This window comes from Mus caroli, chromosome 1, assembly GCF_900094665.2.
Source record: "Mus caroli chromosome 1, CAROLI_EIJ_v1.1, whole genome shotgun sequence".
Lineage (NCBI taxonomy): Eukaryota > Metazoa > Chordata > Mammalia > Rodentia > Muridae > Mus > Mus caroli.
Genome location: NC_034570.1, coordinates 79,556,715 through 79,566,653, shown reverse-complemented (window position 1 = coordinate 79,566,653; position 9,939 = coordinate 79,556,715). Strand labels below are relative to the sequence as shown.

The following is a 9,939-nucleotide window of genomic DNA, read 5'->3' as shown; positions in this document are numbered from 1 at the left end:
TTGAAAGAGAGGCCCATTGGACTTGCAAACTTTATATGCCCCAGTACAGGGGAACCCCAGGGCCAAAAAGTGGGAGTGGGTGGGTAGGGGAGTGGGGGGTATGGGGGACTTTTGGTATAGCATTGGAAATGTAAATGAGCTAAATACCTAATTAAAAAATGGAAAAAAAAAGAAAGGGAAGGTCTCGGGGGCAGGTCTTTTACTCTGTCTGTTGGTGTCTCATAATCAAGTCCCTTCTTTCCATGTTTGTGGGAACCTGTCCTAGTGCAGGGCCTGAGCACCTACAGGGTGTTCATGGGTTACCTGCTTAGCCTGCTGATGACTGTTGCTAAGAAGGAAAAGGCTCAGAAACTACATCCTGCGGCTAGATGGAGCCTCTGCTGACTGATGGAAGTGAGCAGTCAGTGCTAGGGGATTACTGAAGGGAACTGGAGAAGGCTTTCCACTCCAGATCACATGTCATGTAGAGCAGACTACATACAACAGTGATTCTGGAACAGCTGTGGACACTTAGCATCCTGCAGTATGCCCTAGACCTTGTAGGCAGTGGAAGGTATGGGAAAGAAGGCTGATTCAGAGAATGGCGCCCCAGGGATGGACCAGGGCTTCTGTGCATCTGGACTCCGGTGGGGTTTTTGGTGTTGTTTTGCTTTCCCAGAAAGTGTCATGCCCACCTCGTCTGGCAAGGAAAACGCAATACGGTCGGATTCTTCTCAACAGCTTTATTGCAGGAACACCTCGATGCTACGGGAACCCCGGGCACCCAGGGAGGACTGCTTATATACACCCCGCACTGGGGAGGGCTATGTGTCCTCCTGGGATTGGTCAGTCTGCCGGCACCTTAATTCGCATGCACCCGCTCGGGAGGTGTTGGCGCCAGATTTGGGCTAGCGCCTGCGCAGTGGTGTTGTTTAAGGCGACAGTGTACCAGAGACCGGTGCCATCTTTTAGGCGTTGGCTGCCTACAAGAAAGCATTTATCTGTGTATCCCAGGGTGTCCTGGAACTCATGCAGTAGACCTGGCTGGCCTTGAACTTAGAGATCTGCCTGCATTTGCCTTCTGAATGTTGGAATTAAAGGCGTGTGCCACCACTACCCTGGCTTTCTGGTATCTTCTTCTGCTCCTTCTTCTTCTCCTTAAAGATTTATTTATTTTATGTATATGAGTACACTGTAGCTGTCTTCAGACACACCAGAAGAGGGCATCAGATCCCATTAGAGATGGTTGTGAGCCACCATGTGGTTGCTGGGAATTGAACTCAGGACCTTGTTCTTGTTGCTTCTTTCTGATCCTTCCTCTGACATGACCTTTGAGAATATCCAAGTGGCATCTGGCCTATGAAGTAGAAACTTTAAAAAAAAAAGATTTATTTATTATATGTAAGTACACTGTAGCTGCCTTCAGACACTCCAGAAGAGGGAGTCTGCTCTCCTTATGAATGGTTGTGAGCCACCATGTGGTTGCTGGGATTTGAACTCAGGACCTTCAGAAGAGCAGTTGGTGCTCTTAATCTCTGAGCCATCTCACCAGCCCCTGAAGTAGAAACTTAAGAGTTCTTTGGAAAGTCAGTTGTGTTGGATGGTGTTTTGTTAAGGCAAACAAGTAAAGGAATGTTTCATTGAGTGGACAAAGGTGAAAGACTAAGGCAGACTTGTGAAGAAACATTCAGACACAGGAGAGAGGATGTTGACACGTAAGGACATGTGATGAAGGATTCTTTGCTTTGCTAACGACACACCTGTATTGGTCTGCCTTACATCGAGCAGTTGAGCTCCACTTATTGGGACTCCATAGAGAGAAACTTGCCAAAAAATTTCTGGTGATGTGCTGTGGCTTCTTGCGGCTTCTGCAGATGGGGTTGATTGGCAGAGTGATGTCAGCTGAGACAGACTTACATGCTGAGGCGAGATCCGTGGAGGACATGTGATGTTTGGAAGGAGTATAGATAGGACTCAAGGGTCAGTGAAGGAGGCTGAGCTTGGCTTGCTTGCATAGCTAAATGCTTGTTGATCTTTACTGATCTTCACTCTGCTGAGAGAGTTACAGCCGAGAACTTTTCCCGATGTTCCTGTTGGCCCTGGTCCCTCCTGTTGACTCGTGCTGAGGCTGAGGCCCGGCTGTCTCTGCTAGGTACCCCTCCCTTCGCTGCTGATTTGCTATCCCAACTCCACCGAACTGGGCTGCTGGAATATCGGTGAAGTGTTTGCGAGTGGATCGAGCTGCCACTGATGACAACGCAGATGGGAGTTGCTCCAAAGAACCATTTCTAAACAGGTATCCTTTCTTTTCCATTACCTCTGGTGGGTGGTGGGCTAAAAGGGAGTTTAAAGCATTTAAGAAAGCTGGGTGGTGGTGGCGCATGCCTTTAATCCCAGCACTTGGGAGGCAGAGGCAGGTGGATTTCTGAGTTCGAGACCAGCCTGGTCTACAGAGTGAGTCCAGGATAGCCAGGGCTATACAGAGAAACCCTGTCTCGAAAAACAACAACAACAACAACAAAACGTTTAAGAACCATCATTAAAAGTAGCCCCTTCTAGGACAGCCAGGACTATACAGAGAAACCCTGTCTCAAAAAAACAAAAGAAAAAAAAAAGTAGCCCTTGAAAATTTAGTTACAGGCCCAGATCTTCCAGAAGGACTTCTCTGAGTACAAGGATGTTGCTAGCTATGAAGTATCTGCAGCAGGTGTCCCCACTCTTTTTCCACACCCCACAGGTGAGGTTGCAGGTCTCCTATTCCTGGCTCCCAGCTTCTTGCCTCCAGGTTCCTCCACCATCCTTGAGCTGTCGACTTGGTGACCTGTGAACCTCCATCTCTGCAGGAGGCAGGAGGGAGCCTTGGAGCATGTATCCAGAGCCCCTGGTCACATGTTAATGCTCACTGCTGCCCTGTAAGAGCCCGGGAAGGTTAGGGTCCTCCTGGGATGGTAGGGTGGAAAGCCTGGATAATTTCTAGGGCAGGCTGCCAACTCTGAGGCAGCCTCTGTGAATCTGGAGTGGACTACCTATAGGGAGATGGGAAACTACTGGCCCTGACCCCTTAGGGCCTTTCCTAGTCAGAGCCTGAAACACATTTGTCTTAGTCAGGGTTTCTACTCCTACACAACACATCATGACCAAGAAGCAGGTTGGGGAGGAAAGGGTTTATTCAGCTTACACTTCCACACTGCTGTTCATCACCAAAGGAAGTCAGGACTGGAATTCAAGCAGGTCAGGAAACGGGAGCTGATGCAGAGGCCATGGAAGGATGTTACTTGCTGGCTTGCTTTCCCTGGCTTTCTCAGCTTGCTTTCTTATAGAACCCAGGACTACCAGCCCAGGGATGGCACCACCCACAATGGGCTGGGCCCTCCCCTTGATCACTAATTGAGAAAATGCCTTACAGCTAGATCTCATGGAGGCATGTCCTCAAGGGAGGCTCCCTTCTCTGTGAAAACTCCAGCTGGTGTCAAGTTGACACACAAAACCAGCCAGCATAACATTTGTCTTAGTCAGGGTTTCTATTCCTGCACAAACATCATGACCAAGAAGCAAGTTGGGGAGGAAAGGGTTTATTCGGCTTACACTTCCATGCTGCTGTTCATCACCAAAGGAAGTCAGGANTGGAACTCANNCAGGTCAGGNAGCAGGAGCTGATNCAGAGGCCATNGAGGGATGTTCTTTACTNGCTTNCCTNCNCNGGCTTGCTCAGCCNACTCTCTTATAGAACTCAAGACTACCAGCCCAGGGATGGTCCCACCCACAAGGGGCCTTTCCCCCTTGATCACTAATTGAGAAAATGCCTTAAAATGGATCTCATGGAGGCATTTTCTTAACTGAAGCTCCTTTCTCTGTGATAACTCCAGCTGTGTCAAGTTGACACAAAAATAGCCAGTACAACATTCTTCTGTGTGACCGGGGCTTTTAATACTTTGGCTTTAGTATGTTACCTCCTCTACCTCTGCAGCCAGCTAAGGGGCGGGGCCTTAGGCAAGAACTGAGCTGTGTGTGATTAAGTTATTTGACCCTTGCAAACTTGAAGCTCACTCCAGGAGGTGGATCCTGGAAGCCATGAAGCATCCTGTACTCCATACAGGGCTTCTCATATCTGAATTTTCCAATGCCCTTCCAATGCCTTCACCTCTCCCTCACCAGGTCTCTGTCTCTCACTCTGCCTCAACCAGAGCACTCAGCCTTTCTTTCAGCAAAGCACTGCTGGCGTTATGCTGTGTCATAGTTCATTTTATTATTGCAAAATCTCCCAGGAGAATGACGGAAGCATACTTTGCTTGGACATTAATGTGCAAGCCGGGCCCAGAGGCACATGTGTGTAATTATAGCACCTGGGAGGTTGTGGCAGGAGGATCATGAGTTTGAGGCCACTGGTGGCAGCTGAGGACTGCCAAAGAGCCTTGGCTACATCAACCTCTCCAGGCTCTGTTGGGTGTGCTGTGGACACTGAAGGCAAGAGAAGCCAGCACACTCTTGTTCAGTCCTTGTCCTATGGGGACATCAAGTGCCTATGTGGTCCTCAGGCACAGGCTGAGCTGTGACTGAATGCATGGTGTGACATTCTCTGGCAGCTGACATCAGTGACAGACACCAGCGTGGCATTTCCTTGGCCTGCCAGGTATCCTGTTAGGTTGAGGCTGGTTGCAACACTGAGGTCTGTTGTTAGAGCCCATGGTGAGTGGCAGAACTTGCAATCTGAGTTATGCCTGAGGCTGGAAACCTGAAGCCAATACACTGGGAACCAGAGGGACTGGAGGAGTCCAGAGGAAAATTACTACTGTGAACAGACATCATAACCAAGGCAACTCTTAAAAGGACAACATTTGGGCTGGAGAGATGGCTCACCGGTTAAGAGCACCAACTGCTTTTCTGGAGGTCCTGAGTTCAATTCCCAGTAACCACATGGTGGCTCACAACCATCTGTAATGTGATCTGATGCCCTCTTCTAAAAAGTTTGAAGACAGCTACAGTGTACTTACTATAATAAATAAATCTTAAAAACAAACAAACAAAAACATTTAACTGGGGCTGGCTTATAGGTTCAGAGGTTCAGTTCATTATCATCAAGGCATGCATGGTGCAGGTAGAGTTGAGAATTCTACATCTTCATCTGAAGGCTGCTGGAAGACTGGATCCCACGTGATTAGGAAGAGGGTCTCATTGCCCACTCCCACAGTGATACACTTCCTCCTACAAGGCCACACTGCTTAATAGTGCCACTCCCTGGGCCAACTATATTCAAACCACCAGCCATGAACACTAGAGCCTATGGGACAGTGGAGTGAAGTCCAGTGAGCTTAGGTAGTCAGGGTTCAGCTGCCACCATCAATATCAACATTGTCCCAGCCCGCAGGAATAGCAAGGTGGAGGTGTGGCCCCGGCTCACCGCACTGCTCCAGCCAGCAGGGTGCACCAGGCCGCAGTCAGTGTAGGGCTCCAAGCAGGCTGCGAAGGCCATGACGTGCGAGATGTTGTTCTGCTCCTGAACTCCGTGCACCAGGTGCGCCTGCGGGCCACGCACGAATATTGCCACGTCCTCCCCGCTGTGGGTTTCTGATGACAGGGGTACAGCCGCCTGCTGCCGGTACTTGGGGTCACCTAGAGAAACAAGGTATTCAAGGCAGAAGGCCTTTGACCCCAGTCTCCTCTACCCTCATCTTCAAGGGTGGTGGCCCCACAGAACTTAACGACTCTCTTTGTCAGTGACATCTGGCCGGGTACCTTTCTGAAGTTTATAGCCGGGACCATTGCCATATAGGATTGAGGTAAAAGATCTGCCATCCAGAGCATTGAAGGGGGCCCCCAGTCCTGCAGGGAGAGAGTCACACTTTGCCACTGCCCTGGCGTGGAGCCAATATAGACCAACATGTTCACCTTTGCCTGGAACTGGCCTATCTTCACAACCCCCCTGCAAGGCAGATACTGTATCTATCTATACACATTTGACAGGCAAGGAAACTGAGGCCCAGAGAAACTTAGGCTATGTGACCAATACATTTGATACATTTGCCTTGTCCCTGGCCTACCAAAGACAGAGTTCCCTCGAGGCACATAGCCACCAAAAGAGAAGACGTGAGAGTGGTTGGCAGTGACAAGGATCATCGTGTCCTGCTCACTGGTGAGCTTGTCTGCCTTGTCAACGGCCGAGTCGAACATGACAGCCTCAGTCAGGGCACAATAGGCTATGGAATCATGGTGGCTATGGTCGATGAGGCCCCCTGCAGGAAACCAGTGATGGGGAGATGTTTGAGCCTGTGCTGGACCCGGTTCTTCTTCTTCCTCCTCCTCTTCCTCTCTGCCAGGCAAAACCTCCCACCTTCCACAAAGAGATAGAAGCCTTTGGGGTTCCTGCGCAGCATGCACACAACTACCTCCGTCATCTCGGCCAGGGAAGGGTCTTGAGCAGGGTCTTGGTGAATGTCATATTTCATGTCGTTAGGTTCACAGAGGCCTGAGGGACACAGAAACACATGGATCCCAGGCTGTGTTAGAGAGGTCATGACACTTACATAGATGTTCAGTGAAGTCCTTCTAAAAATGACATGGTAGGAAATGGACCATTACCTATGAGGTGAGTCACTGCTGAGTCCTGTGATGCCTGAATGAGCTCCTTATGGTTCCAAACATATTGGGCCCCTGCAGGGACAAAGCCAGCCTTAGCACATACCTTTGAGATGTATAGCCCTGTCTTAATGCTTGCTAGCCCCATACCCTGGTATCTCTGTCACCTGGTGTTTTGCCAGCCACTTCTGTACCAGATTCTGTCCATCCATCCTGCTTCTGAACTGAGTGCTGTTGCCTGAGTACTCAGGGTCTGGTGTCCCCTTAGGAAACATGAACTTGCAGCCCCCACCAAGGATCACCTATAATCAGAAGGTCAGGACAGGAGGACTTGGGATTCCTCTGTCTCCGACAGACAGACAGACAGACAGACCCCACCAGGTATGTGAGAAGGGCATCTCCTGGGCTTTGTGTCAACACCTTCCCCCTACCCATTCCTCAGATAACCTGGAGGACCCAGAGCCCAGGCTGCCAGCTGCCTATACTGTGATGAGTGACACCTCCATGCGGCCCTCCTCCCTCCCTCTTGGGGCTCACATCAATGTCCATGTTGGAGATGAGCTGAGTAGAGATGTCTTTGCAGCCATCCTGCAGCGCTGAGGCAGGCATTTGTGCATCCGAGTACCAACCATGGTTCACAGTGTGCACGCAGGTGCCGGCCAGAGAGGCGTGCTGCACCGACGTGGCGGTCACCACTCCCACAGACTTGCCTAGAAATGACAGGAATCAGGTGCTCCAAGCCTGCTCTAGCTCCTTAGCCTGGTCCTAACCCACTTAGTTTTTTTGTTTGTTTGTTTGTTTTTGCACAAGTTCTTGCTATGTAGCTCTGGCTGGCCTGGAACTCACTATGTAGACCAGGCTGGTCTTGAAGTCAAATCTGCCTGCCTCTGCCTCCCAACTGCTGGGATGAATGGTGTGTGCCTCCATGCCTGGCTTACCTTCTCTTTTTGCACGGTGCATCACTGAGAAGACCTCATTGCACTGGTCGAATCGAGCAGCTGCACTCAGGCCGATGGTCTTGTAGTTGGTCTTGATCCCACAGAGATAGGCGGTTGCTGTGCCTGCACTGTCTGGGACCTGTCTGTCTACACTGTATGTCTGGGGACAGAGACACTCTCAGCCTGGTACTACTGGTAGACATTAGTCCCTGCTTCCTGAGACATGTCTACACTGTCCTGGTTGCAAATTTGGGCTCCAGTTCTTCTGGGTTCTTCCATCTCTTGTCCTCTCCAGCCCCTTTCCCATCCTAGTGTGTTCCAGTGCTCACCTTGGACAGAGCCATGTATGGGAAGTGGTCCATGGCTAGGGGTGTCTCCAGTCCTAGATGGCCTTCCAACTGTCCCTTTAGGATCCTGGTGGCTGTCACCGTGGGCACCCCCAACCCTACAAAAACAGAATCTGGTTCGATCTGAACACCAGGCTTTCCTGGACACATTAATGGATGCCTGGAGCTCAGGGAGCCCCAGGGTGGCCAGGCCACGCTCACACACTCACTGTCTCCCAGGAAGATGATGAGGTTCCTGGCTGGTGTCTGAATGGGCTGCAGCTTTTTTGCAACATCCAGGGCCTTCTTCGCCTTTTGATTTCAGAAGGCCGAGTTCTCCTCCACTGGCCAAGGGGGAGACCAGAGGTAGGTGTCAGTGGAAGGCTGTGCTTGTGAGTGGGGACAAGCAGTTAGGGGAGTCTCCTTACCTGGAATGACACCAAAGGACAGCTGGAGCCTGAGGCCCAGCAGCAGCAGCAGCAGCAGCAGCAGTATCCAGGCTCCCTGCATCGCTGGGGCTGGAGGAGGGGATGGCCTTAGATGGGGAACAGTTCTTGCTTGAAGAACTCAGTGTCCCTCCCTAATCCCCAGGCTCCTCCCTGATCCCACCCCTCCTGCTCTGGAAAGGAAGCCCTGCTGCCTGGACAGAAGTGGCAGGGTGTGGCTAGGCCAGCCTGGGGGGTTGTGGGGGAGGGCTGACAGATGCTGTTCCATGGTTGCCCTCCCCCTTAAGGGTGAGAGGTTGGAGGCTGCTTTCCCCAGGGTGAGGATTTGTGTCCTGTGCTGCTAGGATCACTCTCTGTGCACATAGTCAGCACCTATCACTCTTGTTCCAAAGAGCCAGCTGGACTGGGATATGCTCTGGGGTGGAGCTGGAAACACACAGCCTGGGTGCAGGGTCTGGATTCAGCCTTCTGACATCATGAGCCCCGTTGACATGGAAACAAGCTCACAGAGTGGCCTCGGTAACATGCTCACAATCTTTGTACTTGGCTTTGAGGGAGTCATATTGGGTACTAAGGCCTGTAGTCCCAGAATGACTATTGCCTAGGCAATACCGGGGCACCGTTGACTCATGACCTGTTTGGTGAAAAAAGTTATTAGGGCAGGCTGGGAGAGCCTTGTCTTTGTGTTTGAGTGTACATTGGTAAGGATAAGGCCCAGACCATGCTAGGTTGAGAGGCTGCAGTACCCTGAGGAAAACCTGAATCTTCCAGAGAAGCAGGCAGGGTTTACTTCTGATCCTTAGTCTCTTAGGCAGGTGAAGGGATGCCAGGGTGAGTGCTCTGTACATACCTTGAGCACATCTGTAGGTGTAGCCGATGGTACATGTCTTTAATCCCAACACTAGGGAGGCAGAGGCAGGCAGAGCTCTGAGGTCAGGGTCAGCCTGGTTTACAGAGTGAGTTTGAAGACAGCAAGAGAGCCACAGAGAGAAACCCAGGTTGGGGGGAGGTGGCAGGGGTTTGGGGAGGGGCAGACCAACCAATCAACCAACAGAAACTGTGAGCTTCCTGTAGCCCCGGGGGTAGGCTAGGCTCTAAGAATGTCTGTGATCCAGTGATCCAGTGATCCAGTGATCCAGTGATCCGGTGATCCGACATCAGTGTATTTTGAGAAGAACGCACTGGATTCAGATCATCCTCAGTGGCCAAGAGGTGTGGGGTCAAGCCAAACGCCCACTGGTGGATGAGTGGGTCAGAGAAACGTGGTCCACAGGCACAGGGGAAATTTGTTCCACCTTTACATAGAGGCAGGCAAGCACAGTGGGATACCCCTATAGTCCCAGTGCTCTGTAGGCCAAGGCAGGCTTCAAGGTCATCCTGGGCTACATACACATAGTCAGCTCCTGTCTTGTTACTCTCCAGATTGCTACCATTTTCCAGTATAAATTCAAGATTATCGTTGACTACATGGAGAGTCTGAGCCCAGCGGGGGATTCATGAGATCTTGTCTCAAAAAAACAAACAAGACCCAGTGTGCCTGAGCATGCCGATAATTCTAGTACTCTAGAGGCAGAGGCCGTGGCAGGCTAGCCCTCTTTTGAGTATGAGGCTAGCCTAGGCTACATAGTACATTGCAGACCAGGCAGGGCTGCATAGTGAGAGTCATTCAAAAAAAAA

General features: G+C 50.9%; 1 protein-coding gene across 1 annotated transcript; it reads right to left on the bottom strand.

The window, feature by feature from the left end:
* Positions 1–5,296: 5,296 nt before the first annotated feature.
* LOC110298836 (alkaline phosphatase, germ cell type-like) lies at positions 5,297–8,326 on the bottom strand. The gene is given in 11 exon segments (XM_021168352.1): positions 5,297–5,589; positions 5,680–5,799; positions 6,018–6,209; positions 6,308–6,442; positions 6,556–6,646; positions 6,720–6,854; positions 7,090–7,262; positions 7,491–7,650; positions 7,820–7,935; positions 8,047–8,160; positions 8,245–8,326. Coding segments are annotated over 11 exon segments (1,611 nt in total).
* Between the last annotated feature and the right edge of the window lie 1,613 nt (positions 8,327–9,939).